At 29.6% G+C, this 24,299-nt stretch overlaps 3 protein-coding genes across 36 annotated transcripts in view; 1 reads left to right on the top strand and 2 right to left on the bottom strand.

Annotated features, from left to right (window-relative positions):
• The first annotated feature begins 1,860 nt into the window (after positions 1-1,860).
• On the top strand, positions 1,861-4,111 carry LOC113401154 (thioredoxin domain-containing protein). Its single transcript, XM_026640944.2, has 6 exons — positions 1,861-2,174; positions 2,323-2,508; positions 2,661-2,799; positions 2,927-3,088; positions 3,317-3,442; positions 3,639-4,111. Exons 1-6 carry the CDS (start codon positions 2,042-2,044, stop codon positions 3,850-3,852), a joined length of 960 nt encoding a protein of 319 aa, XP_026496729.1. The 5' UTR covers positions 1,861-2,041; the 3' UTR covers positions 3,853-4,111.
• Positions 4,112-4,151: 40 nt separating this feature from the next.
• LOC113401155 (ELMO domain-containing protein 2) lies at positions 4,152-5,770 on the bottom strand. Its single transcript, XM_026640945.2, has 2 exons — positions 5,030-5,770; positions 4,152-4,957 (listed from the first exon to the last, which is right to left on the bottom strand). The coding sequence occupies exons 1-2, from the start codon at positions 5,546-5,548 to the stop codon at positions 4,535-4,537; spliced, it is 942 nt and encodes a 313-aa protein (XP_026496730.1). The 5' UTR covers positions 5,549-5,770; the 3' UTR covers positions 4,152-4,534.
• Positions 5,771-13,128: 7,358 nt separating this feature from the next.
• The window catches only part of Phcl-1 (pH-sensitive chloride channel 1), a 60,174-nt gene continuing 49,003 nt past the window's right edge, over positions 13,129-24,299 (bottom strand). For 3 of the 34 annotated variants that reach the window (XM_064215350.1, XM_064215349.1, XM_064215356.1), the window contains 12 exons: positions 23,336-23,400; positions 23,070-23,222; positions 22,645-22,795; positions 21,411-21,551; positions 20,441-20,515; positions 19,776-19,928; positions 19,396-19,548; positions 18,470-18,684; positions 17,381-17,431; positions 16,719-16,781; positions 16,284-16,394; positions 13,129-14,065 (listed from right to left, as the gene is read on the bottom strand). In XM_064215350.1, the coding sequence (XP_064071420.1) occupies positions 13,919-14,065; positions 16,284-16,394; positions 16,719-16,781; positions 17,381-17,431; positions 18,470-18,684; positions 19,396-19,548; positions 19,776-19,928; positions 20,441-20,515; positions 21,411-21,551; positions 22,645-22,795; positions 23,070-23,222; positions 23,336-23,400 (1,478 nt within the window). In that variant the 3' untranslated portion in view covers positions 13,129-13,918. Of the gene's footprint in view, positions 14,066-16,283; positions 16,395-16,601; positions 16,782-17,380; positions 17,432-18,469; positions 18,685-19,395; positions 19,549-19,775; positions 19,929-20,440; positions 20,516-21,410; positions 21,552-22,644; positions 22,796-23,069; positions 23,223-23,335; positions 23,401-24,299 lie in introns of those variants that run through there. The other 31 variants (XM_064215360.1, XM_026640929.2, XM_064215359.1 and 28 more) reach the window with 24 other exon arrangements.

A 24,299-nucleotide genomic window follows, 5' to 3' on the forward strand; every position in this document is an offset into this window, starting at 1 on the left:
ACGCGTTCTAACCACTGGGCCATCTCGGCTCAACTCAATACAAACACCTATATTAGCCGATATTTCACAGAGTCTAGAATATGTAAACAGATATATATATTTGGGGAAAACCATTTCATTCAGTAATTCCAGACACAATGACGAAATTGATAGAAGAATAAACAAGACATGGACTAAGTTCTGGAGTTTAAAAGAAATAATGAAATCAAAACTACCCTTGAAACTGTAAAAGAAAATTATGGATGGCTTTCTGCTTCCCTGCATGACATACGGATCACAAACTTGGATATACAATAACTAAACAAGGGACAGAATACAGAAGACCCAGCGTGCGATGGAAAAGACTATTCTGAATGTAAGATTGAAGGATAAACAGAAATACAGAAGAGATACGCAAAAAAACCAAAGTGATAGATGCTCTCCAACATATGAAACGACTGAAATGGAAATGGGCTGGTCACCTAGCAAGATCGACTAATGGAAGGTGAACAAAATTGGTCACCAGCTGGTCCGGTCCTAGTGGCATGAGAGCCAGAGGGCGCCCTAAAGAAAGATGGGTAGATGAAATTTAAAAAATTGCCGGAATAGACTGGATGAAGAAAGCACAGGTAAGGAAAACCTGGAAACTGTTGGAGGAAGCCTATACCCTCTAGGGGCCTTAACAGAAGAAATGTATGTATTCTTATGTATTTTTTTTTACTTTTCTATGTATGTTAAGGAAATAAAAAGGGCTTTATTATTATTATATTATAAATACAATTTTCAATTATTTTTATAACTAATTAGAAATTGTAATTATTGAAAATAATTATTTTACATCTTTGTGTATTTTAAATACTATCCACAACTTCAGATACCAATATACTATTTCAGTTTACGCGGCGATGTTGCGATTTCGCTTAGTGTTTTCTACGCCTCTGAAGCTATACTTTCATATAGTAAGATTTAAATATATGATCCTACATAAGTATTAACTACAATAACACAGAAGAATTTATAACAAAATATGTGCAAAGAGATAACTATATAATACAATACAATAGGAAAGCCTAATTGTAATTATAATATCGAGTCAAACAACTCAGTTTATACACAGACTAAAAGAAACTAGTGAGATAACTGCCACAAATATCGTTTTGTTATTTAAAAGATTAAATTTTTGTTCATAAAATGCAAATATCTTTATTTTAATAGGACAGAACAACCGGTCTTTGACTACTGTAGATATTTATAAATTTTATTTTATTTATGAAAAATATAAAAAACAGTGATAATATTATAGATAATATTTTTGTCCCATAAGAGATATTTTAATAAAATTTTCAAATACACAAATGTGATTTTAATGCTTATAAATGAATAAGTATTAGACTTTCTACGTGCGAGGCCCCTTAAAAAGCGAGGCTGTAAGTCGAGGCCTAAGTCGTCCACACCTTGCGCCACTTCTGCCTGTAAAAATTGCGACTGGAGACGAAAGTTGATACCGAGGAATTGAGAGTAGAAATTAAATTCGATGAGATATTGAAAAATACTTTTTAGGCGTTCACCGAATCCCTCCCAGGATTAAAAAACTTTCTATAAATTTCCAAAAAGGTATCATAAATAAGTCAATACTTAGACATATTAAATATATAGTTTTTATTTAAATACATATTTTTATATAAATGGGCAATGTCATATGTAATATGAAAACAAAATATTAAAATAAGTACTATAGTGTAAGTTGACGAAAGTTAAGATAAGAAAGGACCATAAGCTGATACAATATACATGGTTACAGTTGTCAACACTAAATTCAATCTGTCTTATTTATACTTCAAAAAAATAGGATTTTTCATTGTTTCCTAACCTTATCTTTATGAATAATATTGATATTTGACCTTGATAAGAAAAAATATTTTAGTAGATTAATTAATTATATTTCTATCCAGGATCGTAAATATGATCCCATCTACATTATTTTGAATTTATATACTTAATTTTAAGGGTTGATTTTATTTCAAAACAAGCCCAGTGGATCTTTTCCATCCATACTTGTAAAATGTATTTAAAAAGTTGCTGGCTAATTCTTCTTTTAGCGCTTTTAAATGTTAAATGCCAAAGTTTGCAAAGTGTAAGTGATGATGAGTTATTGCAATTTATAAAAGAAGAAGAAAAACTTATAGTCCTATTCTGTAAGTATACAAACGTATTTAAAAAAAAAGTAATTGGATCGCCTTAAGTATGACTTAGTTTTGTCTGGATTCTATGCCACAAACTTTAACTCAAATACATAAATTTATGATTATCCATTTTATTAATAAAATTTTTAATTATTTTCAGCAAAACAAAATTGTGCTATATGTGACAAATTCGAAAAAACTCTTGATAGTTTGTATGAAGATTTTCAGAAGCACTTGAATGCTGAAACTATAAAGGCGGTAAATAGTCATTTAGCAAGACTTTATTGTCCAACTAAGGAGCCAGCAATTGTTTTCTTTAGACATGGTGTTCCCTTATTATATGATGGTAATTTTTTTAAATATATGAAGTTATTGGAAATGACTAACCTCAATATTTAAATTTATAATTATTTGAGTGTTATGTTTATTTATTTATTAGAATTATGATATTAAAAGAAACTGAAGGTTTACTTTCATAATTAAGTTTGAATTTAATAGGTGATGCTGATGAAAATGAGGTTTATGTGTTTTTGGAAAAGAATCAATCCCCGGCAGTCAAGGAATTAACAGATAAAATATTTGAACATATGACTCAAGCTGCGACTGGAGCTACCACAGGGGATTGGTTTGTTATGTTGTAAGTAAATATTTATGTTTGTTTAAAGATATTACCCTATTATCATTTATCAAATTTAATTATTTTTTAAATATGGAAAATGAGGTAAATCTATATGCAATAATTTTTTTTTATTATATTATGACAGCTATGGTGCATCCTGTGTGGAATGTCAAAGATTGCATGCTGTTTGGGAAGGTGTTGGTGCCACTTTACGAGGCAGGATTAATGTTGCCAGAATGGATGCTAATTTAGCAGGTCTAAATACTGCTAAACGTTTTAAAGTCAAGAAGCTACCAGCATTTCTTTTGTAAGTTATGTTTAAATAATATATACATATATACACATCAATGATATTGAAAATCATCACCCATTTTTTAAATTCCTATTTTCTAATAAGAATTTCAAAAACGTGTGAAAAGATGGTAACAAGGTTTTCATAAATAAAAAATGGTATTAAACCATCTTTTTAAAAATAGAAAATTAAATCCTGATCATGTTCAATGCCAGTATTTTTGATATGATTTAATATTTTCAGCTTCCGCTTAGGCAAAGTATACAGATATGATTTGCCTAAAAATGATATTAAGTCATTTGTTACATTTGCGCAAGATTGGTATAAAAATTCAAAGGCAGAAGCTGTGCCACTACTTTCATCACCATTGTAAGTATTCTTTTGTTAGTTTTTATTTAAACTGCTAACATTTTTTTCTTAATTGAGAAAAATGTTTTTCTTACTATTTTCAATGTTTACAATATTGACAATATCTATATCTCTTATTAAGCATATAAACAAACACACACTCAATTTAAAAAACCTACATTTATTTTGAATTTTAAATATTATTTTAACATTTCAGTGATGAATTGGTTGATTGGTGTGTGGAGATGATAAGGTATAGTATTGCTTTTGGACTGGAGATATTAGCAAGATATCCATGGATTTGGCAAATTGGTGTTGTTGGTTTTGGTTTAGTGGCTATAACAGCTCTCATTGCAATTATCAAGGCTGGAAAATCTAAACCAAAAGCTATTAAAAAAGACAAACAAACGCAAAGCAAGAAGAGTAAATAAAAAACAAACTTTAAACAATAAAATGTTTTAAAATAGTTGAAACAAGTGCTTTTATATTTGCAGGGTAGTAATATTGCATTTCATTCATCCGTCCACATTATTTATGTGAAGCATGGTTTATTATTTTAATTTTGGGTTTTAATATATTTTATGTGTATATTTTGCATTAAGTAATAGTGAGACCATATCCAACCTTTAAGTAATGGTTTACTGTAGGTGAAAATTTTGTACTTTTTTCAATAAAGTTATTATATTATTATTTTTTAATATTTTATTTGATGGTTGAATAATGAAACTACTTTCTGTGCATGTGAATTTTATTTGCAATCATTTCTTATAGTGAAAAAATACCTTGCATTATGTGACTAAGATAATAATTATATCACAATCATGTCATGGAGTGTTCAACAGATATAATTTTAAAAAGCTAGAATTAAATTTGTTGATATTGCATACTGCATAATTGTACAGACTCATGAACTGTTTCGTCTTACATAAAAATAATTTATATTCAAACAAGCATTGTTACTCATAAGAGCACCATATATTTAAATATCAGTGAGTGATAACATATCTAAGGTCAATTTCTCATTTGCTAAATATACACAACAAATGCATATTTTAATAATATAAAATATGAGATTAAGATCTATAAAACAAATATGATGACTAGTTTTAATCGTTAAATGGTATCAACTTCTATATTTATTCTGAACACAGATGCTGGGTCAGCTAATTCAGTGTGTATTGCATTCTCAAACTTTTTGAAGATTACAGAAAACTCCATAATGTTTTCAGGCTTAGACTCTATCCATAATTTGTCAAACTCATAAAAGAGATAACAATAAAATTTATGAAATAAATTAATACAAGGCAGATACTGTTTAGCATTAAACATATATGTTTTTGCTGATCCATCCTTAAGAAGATAATAAGCCATTGAAGTTAAATTTATGCCTACAATGGCAAAAGTGTAACCATATTTAGGATGTCTTGAATGGCTTAAAACATGACTTGATACTTCAGGATATTCAGAGGCAAAATATAATAGGTTTTCTAAGCCGAGAAGTCCCATACCACGAAAATCAGTTTTTGGGTCATCTCCCTGAAAAATTCAAATCATTACATAATAGAAGAAGTATTTCATATAGGTATCCAGTATACTACTAATAATTACCTGAAAACCAATATATTGCCATTCTTTTGTTACCCGTGCTTCTAAAGGATTGTTAGGTACTAATAAATCCCACAATTTCAATAATTTATCTTCATGGTCTAAATTATTACTATCAAACTGCGTGCGACGAAGATCTTCTATTTCATCAACCAGTTGTCGATAGCTCCAAATTTGTTGTAAGCTTCTCCGAAATGAAGGTACAAAGGCATCATGTAGTTTTGGATTAATTTTTTTCACTCTTAAGATGATATTTATAGATGGATCGAGAATTTGATGAAACTGAGATGAAATAAACCTTCGTTCTTTTACTATTGAATCTAAAAATGACACAACCTCCTTAACATCTCGTGTTCGACTCAACATTAATGATTTTTCAATGTTGCACGTTCTTTCGGCTCCAGCCCTATCGCCATAGCATATTCTCTGTAGTTCGCAAAGCTTTGTAGTTTTTCTTAGAAACCATTTTATAAAAGGCCTTAAATACCATTGTAGTACTGACCAGAGATTGAAAAATACCATTTTATTTTATGTATCAACTCAGGAAGTTGTTACATATTACTTTAATTTTTCTATTATTTATGCTTTAAACTTGTTGCATTATGTCACATGTATATTACTGTACACATGAAAGCTTACAAAAATATTCACATAGCAATCTGATTACGATTAGAATTTAGATGTATCAGTATATCAGCTAAACTAAAATCGCACATCTGTCGTCTGTCAATAAAAATGACAATGTCTGAAACTCTGAATGTCATACAACTTTTTTTATTTAACTTAAGTTTACGCTACGATACGTTCAATATACTGAGGATAACACTTATTACCGGTAATAAATGTGGAAAGAATCACTAAATTTACCGAAAACGAGAATCAGCTTCCTTTTTTCCCTCTAAACATTTTTGTATTTTATTTTTATCCGGAATATCTGCCTCATTGATTTGAAGTTAATTTTGATCATCAATTCCTTGCAAAGTAAGAATTAAAAATTGATTTAGTAGATCCTTTTAAAACTATATGTACTGTAAGTACCGTAAACTGACATCATTCATCTTGAGACAGAATCTTAGTTTTCCGGCACAAAATAGCTTCGTAAAGAATTGAATTTTATTTCTGTCTTTTTTTCATCATATAAGTACCTATTGTTTGTATGTTATCCAGCTCTTTAAACATTCGCCATTGTATTCTAATAAAAACTCAAAACCTACTTATATGCATACCTATTATGACGTATTTTTTTACTTTTGCTCATAATATTATGACCCAATGATTCATTAAAGCTTAGGGAATATTGAATTTATAAACACTAAAATAAAATAATAAATTAACTAAAATTTAAAAAAAAAATTAAATAAACGGATTTTCGGAACCCATAGGATAATTAAATATAAAATATAGCTCTTAATAAATCCCAAAAATAATGGTTTGTAAAAACTGTTTGTCGTATTATGTACAAACAATGCTTCATAATATTTTAGTGTACTTTTAGTTTAACACTGTTGAATAGGAAACCTAGGAAAATAAAAATTATAAATATAAATAATTACAAAAAAATAATGGTATTCATGTTTGAATTTAATAGGCGGCGTAAATTGAAATAATATGATATAGAATTTGTGTTATTCCTGTGGCTATCTGAGACCGGTGTAAGTTTTATATATCAGGGTATTTTATCAGTTCAGTTCAATAAGTTTAACCTGCAGTGGCAAACTATAATATTTTACCGAAAAATAATTGTACAAACTAATACTAATAGGCAATAAAATATTGAATGAAAACATTCTTACAATCCTTCTTACAGTAAAACCCTACATTTTACCTTTTATGACATATAGCTAAAGTATATATCAATTGTAAATGAGTATTTTCTATAATTTTTCAGGAATCTTGTAAATATACTACTATTTACATAATCAAACATTATATACATTGACACAAAATTATTTTAAACGCTAGGTTGAAGGTTCTTTATTATTATAGGTATACATAGATATTGTGCTACATGACATTATGTATCAGGATTATTGAACAAAATAAAAGTAGTTTAGTCCGAAATTGTGTTTTATTTACTTTGAAAATTGTAATCATAAATACTATATTAAAATTATTTACAATGCAACATACAATTTCATCTTGTCTTCATTTATATACACAAGGCGATGCGTGAATTGCAATTTTTATTCATAATTATTATAGTAAGTAGGTAGTTACCGATTATACGATACAAGAAATCGTAATATATTTAGAAAAAAATAATAACCAGGTACTACATTTTATTATACTCTAATGCATAGTGAACAGGTTAAGAATATTATTGTACAAATAATAATTTCTTATAATATATTGCGTCTTCAATAGGTACAAAATTTAATTCATGTATTTATAAATATGGTCACCACGCTTTTTGGTAACGAACAATACCTATAAAAATGAGACTTTCACTTGTAGGTTCTATAGATCTGCAGGTTTATGCAGAATAAAAAACAGTTTTTACATAAATACGTTTCAACTTAACCTAGAAAGAAAGATTTTTAAATGTGTAAGTTCTATCTATTTTTGATTTTAATTGTTCTATATTAGCAAACCTACTATAAAAATACTTTTATAACTTTATTGAACACTTAAATCAACGTTTTTTTATAACATCAATAAATAATACTTGTATTTTATAATATGTTTCATATCAATTCATACAGATTAAAAAAAAAGTATAAGGTACTCTATTTTTATTTTGAATTATATATTAATGTGGATATAAATAATTGCAATTGCTAAAAGAAAACTAATATAAAGTTTGGTTAAAAGATACATTACAAATTGCATTAAAACAAATGAAGGCAGACAAATTATGTTTTATTAAAATGTTTTAAAAAGCTTTCGCTTCTTTCTGGTATTTATCTCACTAATGTCTTTTCGTGCATCTTAATCCTAGTGTACTAAAACATGTCTACTTATACAATATACGCAGCGTAATTAACATAGCGAAATTAAAAAAAAAAACTGAAAATCATATATTTATGCATATTTATTTAGAGTAGCAATAATTTTCCTCAAAGTACTGATTAAAATTAAATTTGCCACTTCATAAAAGTAAATGAAATATAGGTGCAGCTTTAAGCAGTTTAATGTTCATATAAGTGTTTAAAGAAAAAATGTATTAAAATTATTCAAGGGGTTCTTGCGAGGTTAAAACCGCATATTTATCCATTGAATACCCATATTATTAATAATAATAATTAAGCAAGCTCTGGCATGAGTGGACGGAATTTTACTGAAAACTATATAACATACCAAAAGGTTTTAATTACATAGTGAGTATTTATTATTTATTTGTATACAGCAACTTGATAATTGAATTATGCAGTTGTAGTTAATCTGTACTTTGAGGAATTGGATTTATTGTGACAGATATATATAAAAAAATGTAGGTTTCATTATTATTCACATTTTATATGAAGATTTGGTATCTGTTCCTTTGCCTATTTTTTTTAAATCCATTTTTAAAGGATTGCCTACCTATTATTGCTATTGATTTGGATTTTGGCACAGTTTTATATAATGTTTCGGCGCTTACCGATAAATCTGATTTATTTTTACTCAGTTTGAATCACTGAAGGAATTCATTCTATAAAGTGAAATGGTATATTATATAACTTTTTTTATATTTTCAAAATTACACGGAATACTCTATATTACTTCGGACTTTGTAACTATTATTAACAACGATAATTTATGAGCAGCGACAGTTTGACTTGCACTGGAATACGTGCTTAACTTCGATGATTTATTTATGACTTTTAGCCATTATATATTGAATTTTTATATAAGGTATAATCTTAACATAAATTTAATTTTGATTTCAGAGAGAATCATAATAAAATCACAATTTTTTTTTTAAATATATAACTGTCATATATACACAATGCAACAAATGATAAGGCGTTCGCTAGAATATACAAATGACTACTCGATTTTATTGTTTTCAAGTTACAGCATATTTACTTTCTTATATTCTAAAATATATTGAAAAATTTATGGTAACATACCTACTTATAATATAAAGCAAATTGAACTTTTATAATAGGGCAAAGCATCATGCCCTAATGTAAGTGAAAATGCATTTTTGTCACACGAGCTTTATAAATAGTCTTTATTATACGACTAGGGTAAGCGAATCTGCAAAATACTTGTTTTTCTATGCTAATTACTACATTTACCGGTTTCGTTGCAATTTGTCAGGTGAATTTAACATTTCATTTTGAAAAAGACTTGCAAGTAAATTATAAAACAAAATTAACAACATAAACTTATATGAAATGAAATAATTATGATTTGGTATACATATTTAAATAATTTCTATTAGTAAGACTTCAAAGGTTAGTTTGTTTTTAAACCCATCCGCTACCGCCATGTGTAAGAAACATAATTAAGTATAAAATATTTAACAATGTTTAAAATATAATTATCTTATAATATACCGATGAGTGACGCTAAAAATATAATATTTTATATAACAAAACAACCTTTTAATAACAATAATTTTATTATTACTTATATTATATTATGACATATATATATATTTAAATTTGCAGTCTTATTTAATGGTATTTGTACAAAATATTAGTGAAATAAAAGTTTTTGTTGTTGGTCATTTTTTGTAATTGTAATGTTTTTTTTTTAATTATAAAGTTGTCGACAGATGTGACTCGAGTCTTTCAATTAGAAATATTTAGAAAGGCATATATTAAATATGCAGAAATGAGTTATATATCACAGTGACATGTATTTTGTACAAATTCCCTTAAAAAGAAATAGGTAGTATGTTAAAAATAAATATAAACAAAGTCACAGGATAAATATTTCATAATTTAACAGTAAATAGTTGAATCAATGGCAGAATATTATAATCTTATATATTTTTAACAGAATATAGAACAATAAATTTATTTTTGTGTCTTATAAAGCGAATGATATGTTATTTTATCTTATATTTTAACAGTAGTTATACAATTATACATCGCGAATTAAAATAGTATCACTTCGAATATTTTTATAAAATTTGGGAATGGTTTAAATTTAATATTTTTTATGATTTTCAGAATTTTCGTTTTGAAATAGGAGATCTCCATCATCGTAAATCTCAATTTTAATTATTTAATGATTATTGTTAAATATCTTTTATATGTATTTTCTTTTCATATTTGAATTGATCAAAATTTCATCACATTTTTTATGTGGAAATGTTTAAACGATACTTTTCAATAGGTTCAAGTATAAAGTTATAAATATTTTATAGTTTATAAACATCAATTAATGGGACGGCATGTCTTAGAATATATCGCCTTACTTTAAAGCCAAGGACAGGAGACAGGCCAAAGGATTTTATTCATTTTATAACAACTCCTTTAACAATTGGAGTTGAAAAATAAGCTTGAATTATTCAAACGACGCTTAAGCAACAGCATTCTTTGATGTTATTTTAATATACTAAACATATTGCACTTTCAGTCGCTGGCTATTGATAATTGATTGGTCAATATCTCTTTAATTCAATGAAAAAAATTGTTTGAGCATTTTGAGATGTATTGTATTATAAATAATTGAGGAGAAACAGTTTTCATTTACCCGTTGCAAAACACGTATTTTAAAAATATGATATCGAACAGAAAGAAAACATTAATAATTAAAATAATTTCGTAATATTATACAATTTAATTTACAATATTCAAGCACAGCCAAAACGGGTTTCTTATTAAATACAATTTAACTATACATACAATATAGATAAGGTATATAATTACCAAAAGTTGACGCTTTGGTCCGCTCTTTTAATAAGCAAAAGGCATATAATCGTCGTTTCTATACTTATGAATTGAACGCTCGTGTTCCAATGGAATAAAAAGCTTAGGATCTACACCAGACACTAATTAAAATGGACAAATATAAAATACACATACATATTTTTTTATATGTAGGATATTACTCCACGTGTCTGTAACTTACCATTCTTTAAGACGAACAATCGTTTCTTTTTTTAAACATCAGCAAAAATCGCCAATTAATTAAAATAAAATTATCTCTGCCTTGCAGGTGAAACCTGTTCGAGTGATTTGTGATAACTTTAGTTAGGAGCTGTTTTGAAAAATAAGATATTGTAAATTGTAAGAACTTTCTCTGCCCAATATACAATCTTTTATTTGAAACTATATTGTTCGTTCATAAAGAAGGATTTTATAGAAATCATGGTGTTTAATATAGTATTAATACCAGGTAATAACCAAATTTGTTTTCAGAACCACATATTCAGGAGATATCTTATACGATAATATAGGTTGTGAAATAAGAAATATTAAACGCTATTATAAAAAAACTTACTACATGAAAAGGAATCTATCGTTACTTTCTATAAAAAAGATTCGGATAATTTGTCAAAAACAAAGCCGCATAAATTTCGATTTTTTTTTTAAGGTTAAATCATATAACGAATTACATGTTGAATTTTAACATTGGGCGAATTCAGTGATTTAAATATTAATAATTCACTAAATATTAAGTAAATTATTTTATTTGTAATGAGTTATTTTAATTCTAATTCGATATATGAATATCATCTGAATTGATGACCTAAAATGTTAAATAAGTCTAAGTGAGGTACTTTAAAGTTGATTCCGATCGCGTGCAAGGTAATTATAATATAAAGACTAGTGCAAACTAAATTTACGCCTGTGTACTGATATGAACGACTACGCTCCACGTATTTTATGAAGATAGGTACATGAAAACTAATATAAGTATATTTGAATAAATGACATCTAATTCAAAAACGTAGTATAAGTGGCGTAGCTACCATAGAGCAAGGTGGTGCAAAGCAGAAGGGCCCAAATGCTGAGAGGGCAGTATATTTTATCGGTATGTGATTCGTTGTTTATTGATTTTTATTTACTTTTGCTAAAGTTAAAACCATGTTAATATTGGCTCGATCTTTGCACCGTGCCGAACAGGCCCTTATCTGCTTAGCTAATCCACTGTTTAAGATGGAATAATATTTATATTTTACTATCTGGTTGCATCTTTGTATTTGAACTAAACCGTATTACAACAAAAAAGGGCTTATTTTATATATAATATATTTAAGGTTTATCTCTCTTTCGGGTAAAGTTATAAATTAGTTAAATAATTCATTATATATTTTTAAAGTAATAACAGTAATAATAAAATTATAATAATTAAAATTCCATATTTAATATGAATATTAATTATTAACTATATTAATAGTTGATGCTATTTTGCTAATAATAATGTTTGAACTTTCGAACCACTAATATGTATATAATATGTATTATATGCATGTATCAGGTACTGTTATTGCAAGAAATGGAAATAACCCCTGATAATATTTAGAATTGGTTCAGTACATTTCCACGAATATTTAGTTTTTATTGATCTTTTAAAATATCAGGAATATATTTCTCTCTCTTATTTATCACCTGATAGAGTTTTCGAATCAATCGCAATTCATAGAAACAAAATGAATTAAAACACTTGATATTATGTTTATTATGGTCTGAATATGTTCGTTGTTAGAATAATATATATTGAAATATTAAAATGTGTTTGCTTATGATTATTTTATATTCTTCGTTTTAAAATTATAAAAGCGATTTTAATTTAAATCGGATGGAAGCAAAACAGTTATGTCTTTATATGTTTTGAGACTAACGGTGATGCATAGTAATATTAAAAACTTAGATAATACAGAGTCAAGGCACGCTTACATCTAGGGTTTCTTAAATAAAGCTTTTTGAGCTTATTTTACAAATCATACAACTGTTTTATAAAAACTGCTGGAATAAATAAAGAAAGACATTTGCAGAACACAAATTCACCATACGCACTTATCAATACATTACAACTTATATCCTTACGTATTTAAAGGTTTTACTGTATTTACATTGTGTAGTAATTATCTAGTACTAAACGGCAAATAAATCAATATTTGAGTTGAAGAAGTAATAGAAGGCATGTTCATGGTTTTACATAAAACAACGCAAATACACGCAATTATATTCAATAAGTATATGGAAACAACGAGTTCGCTGAGTGGTGTCTAAGTCTAAAAAAATATCTATTTGAGCTTTATCTTCTAAGTCTAATCTTTGCGTAACTTTTCTTCAAACTCAAATCTGGTAAAACATGTTTTAATACCTAGCGTGACATGCACTCTTCTAAAAGCGATTTTTAATATTGGTGATATCACAACAATTGTGGTGTCTAAAGTGATTTTAATGATTTATAAAATCTACAACATTAAATTGGCTTATACTAAATAAATTTCCTACAATTGGACTGTCTTTAGGTTTGAAATAGATTTCATTTAACGAACGACAAAAACGCACGTTACGATCTCGATCCAATTACTATACAAAAATCACACAATTCAGAACTCGAACATCGACTATAAGTGAATTGTTCCCACTTTAACCTATCATAAGATTATTCATGAAAAAGGAATCGTTCCTTGAATTCGATGGAATAACGCACCGTCGAATAAAGCCTGGAACCTATTTCAAATCCTCGGAAAACAGATATTCATTTACGATCTTATTTGATTCTTTTCTTGATTAAATTATTAACAAAAAACTTACTAGAGTCTTTTCGTATCTATTTATTTACGGCTCTTACGTGTCTTATTCTGTTTCACTTAATTATGTTAGTACAATCACAATTACTTAAATTGAATTGAAAGTCATCAAAAATAATTGTATCAGATCTTGCGAGTGATTTTATAAATCCTAGTAAATAGCCGTGAAATACGATGTATAAAATACGAAGCCGCACTAATATTCGAACGCACGTTAAGCACCTCGTAGCGCGTTGTGGGCAGCATTAAGAGAAGGCCTTGTAGTGTATGAAGAAGAAGATAAGAAACACAGCATAGGCAGTGGGGAAAGTGATGCGGGCGATGACGTCGATCGTCTTCGCCACACGGATCGGATGCGGCGGCTCCTTTTTACGGACCTGGACGAAACATGGCTGAAAGAAATTATTTTGCAAATGAATGGTGATGGCGAACGAAAAAAATACGTAACTAATGTTTTTGACGTACTATAAAGAAAGCAATGTGGAATAATAAATTCAAATAAGCATATGTACGAGTATGTAAAAAATGAGTATTGTAGAAACACGAGGTAATAAATGTTACTCAGGGACATTTATAAAAAAATAACAGTGCCATAAATAATGCCAAACCAATAAATCGATGAAGTAATTTACTATTTTTTCTATATTCATGTATTTTGCGTAAGTAAATTTTATTCGACATTAGTTTAAAGAATCAAACCAGCGAATTTAATTTTTAATTTTTTTATACCTATTATAGCTATTCCAAAACTCTTACATATACAAGAGTACACTGACGGACTCATAAACTACATTTTATTAGTTCAAAAAGGCTTTGAAAAAAACATTTTAGCAAAGTAGGGTGTTCAAACATTTTATACAAATTGAAATTGAAGCCAAGAAGTTTGGTTCGTTTACTTCACAATAACGTAGTGTCATCATATCCCTAAGCGTAAGTTTGTATACTGGACTGGACTATTTAATTTTTTTGAATAAACGCGATAAATGTAACAAAACTTGGTTTTGGTTGGTTTATCAACATATATATAGTCAACATAGATAAGTCGATGTATAGGTTTTTTTTCTTCTTTTAATAAGGCGTATTGTCTCCATGTGCCCTTATTACAATTCTTTCCGCTTCTAATCGGTTCCGCTTCAATCTTGTTAGGGTTAAGAAACGGTCTTTCGGAATATTGTCCCATTCTTAGAAATGTTATTGAACTGTTCTGATTGCTGCTACTGTTCTGGGCACAGGATTTCTCACGTACAGTTTTTTTTTAATTCTTTCCAACATGCTCAATGGGATTAAGATCCGGCCTGCGTTCATGGTATGTATCCCAAGCTCTTCGCAATATTGTCGAATACATCTAGCGGCGTGAGGACGGGAATTATCTTGCATTACAGTAACATTTTCGCCTTTTAATCGCATGTAAAGTACCATGTGATCTTCTAAAACTTCTGTTATATGGCGTTGTGCCTTAAAATTATCTCTTCTACCGTTTTGACGAACCATGTCGATGAACATAAGTTCCGTTCGACCGATCATCGAAATGCCACCCCACACCATACAAGAACTGTCTGTAAAAGCAACGCACACTTCAATGAAACTTTGAGCATATATCTCTCCCACTTCGACGATAGACTCTTCTGTGACCGTCTGCACTATTTAAACATGTTCTACATTCATCGGTGAACAATATAGATGCCATTGCTCTTCAGACCAATAAAGATGTTCAGGCGTAAATCTTAAACGAGCTTGTCTGTGAGCTTTGGACCTTGAGTCTAAAAGGGGTGCCGTTTTCTTAAGCCTCCTTCTTATTGTTCGTGCACTCACTTTTACTCCACGCACTTCATTTAGCTCTGTTTTGATGTTTACTGACGCGTGGAAACGATTTCTTAGGGAAGTTGAAACAATAAATCGGTTGTCACCACGTGTAGTTGCTCGAGTTCTGCCGGTACCGGGACTCCTTTTGTGTCTCTACAAATCTGTCTCTACCAGCCTCCAGTAGTATACTGTAGATTGGTTTAAATTTCTAGCAATCGTTCGTGGATCGAAGCCTTCCCGCACTAATGCCAAAATTTGTGCGTCTTGTTCAGACGAAGTATCCATATTCATAGTTACAAATCTTTTTTCGAGATTAAAAGACTAATAAGTAATACTATTGGTAACAATAATTTATATGGCAAAATAAAAAAAAAAGACAAACATGCATTTGACAAACAACACATGAATTTGAGACTATGCATAAATTTTATTTTCCCGGCTATATTTATTTTATCTTTTACTGCTGTTCTATTTTATTTTATTATGATTAATGGGCTGTCTCGAAATTTTTATTTAGCTTAATCTAAAAAGTTTTCGATTCTATCAAAATATTAATTCGAAAGTATCCTGAACTTTGATGTAGATTATGATCTGTTGACTATTATTGATTATGTCACTATTTTGTAGTAAGTAATGACGTCATGAAGGGTTGAAATTTGTAATAATAGATGTTAGAAAGCGGAAGAATAAGAAAAAATACATAATGGGTTTGTAATTAATATATCGAGTAATATCGAAAAGCTTAAATAGTTAAAAAATAATACACAAGAGTCGAGAAAATTTAACAGAAAAATGTTTATAAATTACCTCTGATACACCGCCATTATTAGTTGTATGGGTGCACGACCCAGGAGCCCCCGTGCAGGCCGTGCACGTCACCAAGTCGGCCGCTCCTGTCGACTCTCGCTTTTTATCACCCTGTGGTTAGTTTTTCTTTTAAAATGGCACTACTACTGAATTATTTGACGAAACTACAATTAAGATTAAATAATTTTATATCTAAAGTACTACTGAATTTAGTCTATTGAATGGCAAAAATACGATGGTACTGAAATGAAGAAATGAGATAACGTATCGCTGTTAATTCTATGGTAAAAACAAACTACAAATCTATAGGCTACTTACAGGCTGTAGCAATCCGAAGTGGCATTAAAGAAAAAATATGCGTTAGATATCGTGATATCAGATCTGAGATGGTATGGTGTTTGGCGGAATGTGTTGGGACGTTGTGACATCACTTACAGCACCGCTAGACTCCGGTTGGGGCGTTTCTGATTTAGCCCAATTGAGGAATGCCATCGCCTCCTACGTGGATGAATATTATTATTTACTTTAGCCGAAGCATCGAATGCGGATTCGTAATCATGATTTGCAGAAGCTCAATGTTACTTGATGGTCACTAAACAAAGCATCGTTGTAGGTAATATTGCTTAGCGGTTGATTAATTTGGTTTATAAGTTAAATTTCTGTTGTGAAATCCAAGTCGTTGCATTCTTCTTGTAAATAATCATATATTGTGTGGTTTAAAGCATACTCCTGCTGGTGGTTGTTCACTTATAAAATAACGGTATAATGATAGAATTAATAGTGTTTATTCAATACAAGATTAAAAATGGAATAGCTTAATGCGATTCAAATACTACATATTAACAACACTTATATGAGATAGTTATTACTAAATACAAAGCGATTAAAACTTGTCTTATTTCTATACATTCGATGTAATCGTTGACTACGCATGCGTTATCGAATGATTCTGTGCTGTGGTTGCAATGGTGTCCTATACTGTTACATTTCTTCATAAATATTCATTTATTTAATTTATTCACTCAATATATTTTTTACTAAGAAATATAACAGTCTCGTATCGGGAGTGTGCCAATGATAATGGCGAATGTTCTTACCAAAGGGCTGGCCAGTATAATGCCAATTCTGCTGAGAACTGCGGGCAGTCGCTGTGAACACATTATACAGACATTTCGTTCACTTGTGACAGATGGTCTACTGGAGTGCATAAGTGAACATTGACTAATTGATGTGGCCACACTTAAGACGTCTATCAACACAGACACATCGCTATTTTATACAAAACTTTTCACATTATCACTTTATTCATTTGATTTGTTATCTAAATATTCTTTGCAATGTTTTCTATACTAACAGAATCGTGTATTATGTTTTAATGAATACGATAATTTATATGGAAGGAACGACCATGGCCACACAAAAAAGTCTTTGCATTTTGGTGATAGGATAATAAATAGTCTCTATAAAAATGTATCGGTATTAAAGGAAATGGAAGAAGGCGTGCAAGGGTTTATTTAAAAACATGCGAAAAAAAAAATAGAAGGAATATTAAAATATGGAAAAAAGACATGCTATATTTGTGATAGTTAAGTCAATGAAAGAAAACATTGCAAAGAGTAAGAATAGAAAATGTAGGACTCATTCATCAAGGAAGTAATTAATACTTATGCTTTGTGTAATATTAAAAAAAAGCCCATGAACCGATTAAAGTCATTGCATTCATAGTATAAGCATAGCTTGAAAATCGATTTCAAATACAAAATATGTAAGAAGGTAAGTTTATTGATTATTATCGATGAAGTTTAGACATAAAATGAAAAAAAATATCCGCGCCTTTTAAAATACTTTCAGATAAGTTAAAGGTGTCTAAAATGTTTTGTTAGTACCTACTTGAGATAAATGTAGATTAAAATTGGAAATTTAATAGAAATTTTAGGTAAGTTTTAAATGAATGTAAACGCATGTGTGAGTAAAGTATTAGAGTACTTAACGTTTCCGGGAGATTAGAACATCATATAATCGCAAAAATTATGTTTAAAGTATTTGGCTCATTCGTACCTTAACGATCATTATTAAAACTTGTTAGGTGCATTAATCACAACTAAGCGTTGCTATAATTCACACTTCATTTGAAACACAGATACAAACGACACGAATAATATTTATGTGTTGAAATAAGAACTCACCTGCGTCACTGGATTTTCGCCGGGTCTGTACACGACATTGTGAAGTGGTCGTTTTCGACCGACATAGTTCACACACACGAACTCAAGTAGCGATGCGTAGATGAAACACATGCATACCCCGTCCCAAACGTTCATAGCTGTTAAGTTGGAAACCACAGGTAGGGTTGACCGGAAACCGTTCGACGTTGTGAAGAAATTCAACATTGTCGTTACGCCTGTATCAAAAATAAAATCAATTAGATCGACTAATATTGTTTATGATATGAACATTCCAGCGGACGTATTCACTATTTAGCAGCAGGCATAAAAATTACTTTGCCATTTTCAGGTACTAGTCACTATTAACTTATTAAAATAGCGCAGAGTAATATTTTAATTAATTAAGGCGGTATAACTTTTTGCGTAGCAGCATTTGCTTAATAAAAAATATAAAGTCAGTCTATTTGCGTAATATTTATTGGCTTGCTGTTTAATTATTTGTAAGGGCATATTTATATAATCTGGCTAAAATAAAATTCGATCTAAAAAAACATGCTTAGATTTCGCTGGATGTTCATATCTTGAATATAGTATAGAACTATTGGTTATTAATTATGATAAGTGCTTATGAAGTAAAGCTCTGTGAAATATTACTATAAAAATTAAAAAAGTTCTACAAGTAAGTACTCATTATCTACTTGTTAAAAAGCATAATATTTTTATTTATCATGCAAATTGTAATTCCAAAAGTTTTTACTCAGAATCTAATTTTTATTACTCACATAGTATTGTACCGCAGTTTTCTTTAGTACATGACAAAGCAACTTTATCCTCGATCGTCAAAGTTGGAAATAATAATAATATACTTTGACGAAGAATATCTTATATTATATATGTGCTTTGTTTGTCGTATGTTTGTTATATGCAATTGAAATAATTTAATTTACCTATCATAACTCTAGCAGGCACTGCATTCCATTCCAGCCAAAAAGTAATAAAAGACGAAGTCACCAAAATGATCCCCGGAATGAAAACGGTAGTGAAGTAAAATGATCTATCTCGTGTGAAGATGAGATCCACTTTCAGGCAGCTGTAATTACCTAAAAATGTTAAGCAAATATCTAAAAATAAATAATAATAAAAGAAGCAGATGTAGACGCTAATTCGTCGGCTTTACAATAGAACAGTTCTACATTGCCAACGGGAAAGCGAAAGTACCCTGCGAGAGGTAGAGTTAGCGTGTTATGTAACAGCCGCAGCCATAACTACGAAGAGAGAAGATGCAAGATGCAAGACCGAGAACATTCCATTCGCCAGCCAATTTTACCTATCATGGAACGGGCTGGAACCGCGTTCCATTCCAGCCAAAATGTGATGAAGGAAGAGGTCACCAGAATAATTCCAGGGATAAATACTGTGGTAAAGTAGAATGCTCGGTCTCTCGTAAAAATAAGGTCCACCTTTAGACAGCTGTAGTTACCTGTGAAGTTAATATTATACGTAACGATTGAACGTCATACAACACGTGCTTGCTCGGAATCGTGTTCAGTGTTGTATTCGGTTGTACAATGGAATAAACGGTTAGGGTAATTTTCGGATGTATTCCAAGTAACTCTATTCAGTGGCCTTGTAGATTATTTACAATAACTATAATTAAAGTAACTTCTAATCTACTACGATCCCGTATGCAGGAGTAATGCGTGTTGTGTATCAGAGTGTACGAGCGTAGTGTAACAACATTTTAAACAGCAGAATTGACTAAAATCTATCACGTGCATTCAAACAGTTACGTGCACAAAAGTAACACAAATTATAAGTAAATGTTTGATGACAGTGAATGATGGAAGTACTGGTTAAGAAGTTCTCTTAGCGTTTTTCACTTGTCTATCACACAACAACGCAATTACTCACACATAAGCGGAGAATACGGTATAAATACGTCAACACCGGACAGGACTGTCAGTCATCCAGTTCAACTCAAGAGGTAGGTACCTTGCTCCTCAAAGCGTCTCTGGCAAAGATTACATGTCAGCTCTTCATCGTCCTCGTAAAGGGAAATACCATCAGCTGCTTGCAAAGACGTGAATAAATTCTTACATTCTACATAGACACTTCTTTAATATTTATCATGAAAATATTGTAACAAATAAAAGCTGGTATATTGAGATTGTACAAGTAATGCAAAATGTGTGTATTGAACCAATAAAAAATGAACATGCCACAACTAAGTTAACTACACTTAAATTATCTACTAAATAGTATCCTTATCTGATTATTATCATCTAACATTACAATAAGAAGCTATCGTATATATAACACATGTATTATAAAGTAATTTTGTATCTTGACATAGCACGAAAAACTTAAAGGTATGTTTCAGTAAACCAAGACCAAGCTGAAAAGAGTTAATCAGAATTTGTTTTATTTAATTACAGGATTGTGCTCGTAACAAAAGAATGTATGTCGGGAATACTAAACTACATAATTTGGGCGCGACCGGTTTGCTGCAAATATACAGGGAGTCCCGAAACTAGGTATGTAATTAAATATAAAGACAATTTATTAATAAGGAAATAAGGGTAATTTAAGGGTAGAAATTAAACACAGATCTCGTATAGATGGACTTTCGTCCCTAAGTTAAACTAAATAATTCCTTTGCTGTCTGGAAGCTAAGTAAACAAACATATCAATCAGTTAATAAAGACAATAATTAATTTCTCACAAAAAAGTAGATTAAATCATTATATTCACATCATCACACAACATTTAACCAAATTTAAAAAATATCTAAGATTATCTTAGAAACAAATATTGAAATCCTGTATCCTTTTTCCAATTCATGGCTTAAGATCGAATTAAATTTGTGTACCCGTGTTCATCGACACCCTGTATATGTTAGATTTATTGGTCAGTAATGTCATAATAAGCAATATTAAGGTGCTGAACGAGAATTATCCGTTACCTCTCCAGCTAGCTTTGATGGGACAAGGAATGGTTTGATTCTGGATGAGGTACGCATTCAGGGTCGTCAGTGATGGCGACTTTCTTAGCGTGTCTTCGTCGTTCTTCCATACATAGGTAATAGCTGATTGCTCATAAGATACTGAAATAAAAAAAAATATATATTTACTATTTGCAACAGGCAAATAGAAGGATTTGCTTGACAAATTGAATTCTCTGTTTACATGTTCTAATAAATTATTTTCTATCCTAATAACCACAATCTAAAACTCAAAATGACACATTTAACTATCAAGCAATAAATAAGATAGAAGTTTCAATGTACTAAACGATACCATACAATCTAGGTACAATTACTTAGCAATAAATTGCTATATTAAATTTATTTTTACAATTATAATTAGCACAGACACCCTCGCTTATTAGCGAGGTTCTCGTTTACAATATTTTTACAGAGTATATAATGCATGCCATCTGATTTATTCTTTCGTTTGATTCTTGGTGATTTGATATTGTATTGCAGTGACGCTTGTGTTTCTTAAACACCGTCATTTGTCATCATCGGAGTTTACATGGATTGATGTTTATATGCTTACGGTGGCCGTAAGTAGAGACGTGCGTTTATTAAAGAACCAGCTACTCTTGAAACAACGGAAAACCGGATTGTAAATAACCATTGACTTAGTAATCGGTTGTGGTGGTCTCTTATTGGTGGCATCGTATTCGTTCATTAGTCGAATCATTCGAATAATTATGCAGGAATTGGGATACCGATAAGTTTTATGTTATCGCAAACTGTAACAATTTTAAATTAATTTGCCTTGTTTGGTACCACTTTTATAAATTACTGTAAAAGTATGTTTACCTATAGGTTTTCTTTTGGACATGTCAGAAGTAAATGGTTATATTCGTTTATGATTGCTCAAAATAATAATTATTATTTCGTGTAAGACATTTAAAATTAATATCTGATGAAAAATTTAGAAAATACAAACTAGACAAATAAATATAAAACAATCTTTTGAAATCTGTAATTTATAATTTATCCGAATAGTTCGATTACGCGTCCTGCGATAAGGTCCCAAATTCATAATGTACTTCTTATGACCATTATTTTCGCTAAATTGACGTTAACTTAATTCAATTCTGTACATATAATTTTTTTTTGAGCAAATTATTGCCAAGTAATGAACTATTAATTGCATTGCTCTATAAGTTAACATAACATTACTCACTACTCTCTAATGCAAATGAACACAAAGGGTCATCAAAAGGGAAGATGTTGAGCCGCCCCTGGCAGGACAGTATGAGATGACGCCGCATTAAGTAGTTGATTGTGCCATTCCGGTATATGCGCAACGCAAAATGCATAGGTATTATTGGATCCTGAAATATTACAGTAAAATTATATGATGTACGCTATAAAAGACGTAAAGATACTATCTTTGATAATTATGCGAATTTTTGTTTTCTTAGGAATTAACGATTACGTTTTTTTTAATGAGAAAAATAATATTAACAAAACATTTTTCAAGGCTAACAACTAACAGCGTTTTCAATCATTAAATGCATCTCTATCTCATCTATTAGAGTAACTAATGTCGTTCTATTTTAATTTAATAAACGACAGACGATAAGGTTAAGTAATATTGGAACTTACTTTAAAATCCCCATGCATTATGAAGTATGTGTCAGGCAACCAGATGTCCTCGTGATGATGGATGGCATTTAGGAAGTCGTAATGCGACTGATTAGAATATCGCAATCGAGGGTCATACCACTGCTGCTGCAGAAGAAACTCCACCTCATATTTCTGAAAAGATCAAATTATATAATTAAATAAGGTAAAAATAAATTAAAAAGCAAGATAATTATAGTTTATATATTCATATATAAACATGATAGATTATTAAAAAAATAACTTACAAGACTAGATTCATCTGGAGATGCTAAACTAAGAAGTAGCACGCTAACATTTACGGTGAGGACACCTGGAAATCAAATACGGACAATGTTTGTGATCAATTATGGATTATTCTTAAATTATACTTCTTTATCAATCCAGTTTCCTTATGATAGAGAAGAAGAGCAACATAAAAGGCTATTTATAGAGAATAGCAGATAGAACTACACGTACATACACTGTTTGACTTTATACAAGCAGACATTTATCTCGAAAAGAAAAACGCATGCTTGGATTCTAAAGGAAAACATCAAAGTGCTTGGTTAATAAATAAAAAAGTTTTTTTTCTTCGCGGTAATGTATGCAAAATATAATTTATTTTTACTGAAGGAACGTCGCATTAACATTAAACTTTCAATTGTTCCATTTTAAACATTAGCATGATTTGTGTTTTATGTTTGTGAAAAGAGAAACAAAAATAAAAATCAATAAAAATATTACGTTGATAGTGTTTTAGAATTTATAGTTAAGAATATAATATTGAGTACATTATAAGAGATTAGTTTGTATTTCGAATGACCTTTTTCCATGTTTAATAAATAACTTATAAATCTACATATTAATATTAATACCCACTTAGTCTAATGATGTAATCATGATTTAAAATAAAACTTATAATTAAATTTTGCAAATGTGTGTTTGAATCAAAATTAATAATTATTTTTTAATGTTATAAAAGTAATGAATCAGCTTTGCATTGGTTGTTTCTGTGTGTGTGAAAAGAAGTGAATTATAAGCAAACTACAATTGCATACAATTAAACTGAAATAAATAATTTTATTTAATAAAAATAAAATCTACATCTCGATTACGCCTTAGGATATTTATCTTCTTTTCAAAAGTGTTTTTTTATTAAAAGGAGAAATATAACGCAAGGTAAAATCGAGTTTTAAATGTTGTCTGAAAAATCATTATTAAATGGATACT

Source organism: Vanessa tameamea, chromosome 7, assembly GCF_037043105.1.
Source record: "Vanessa tameamea isolate UH-Manoa-2023 chromosome 7, ilVanTame1 primary haplotype, whole genome shotgun sequence".
Taxonomy (NCBI): domain Eukaryota; kingdom Metazoa; phylum Arthropoda; class Insecta; order Lepidoptera; family Nymphalidae; genus Vanessa; species Vanessa tameamea.

Coding starts and splice junctions, on each gene's coding strand:
- LOC113401154 (XM_026640944.2), top strand. CDS start 2,042: ATGTATTTAAAAAGTTGCTGGCTAATTCTTCTTTTAGCGCTTTTAAAT. Junction 2,175..2,322: donor AAAACTTATAGTCCTATTCT/GTAAGTATACAA, acceptor AATTATTTTCAG/CAAAACAAAATTGTGCTATA. Junction 3,443..3,638: donor CCACTACTTTCATCACCATT/GTAAGTATTCTT, acceptor TTAACATTTCAG/TGATGAATTGGTTGATTGGT.
- LOC113401155 (XM_026640945.2), bottom strand. CDS start 5,548: ATGGTATTTTTCAATCTCTGGTCAGTACTACAATGGTATTTAAGGCCT. Junction 4,958..5,029: donor GGCAATATATTGGTTTTCAG/GTAATTATTAGT, acceptor TGAATTTTTCAG/GGAGATGACCCAAAAACTGA.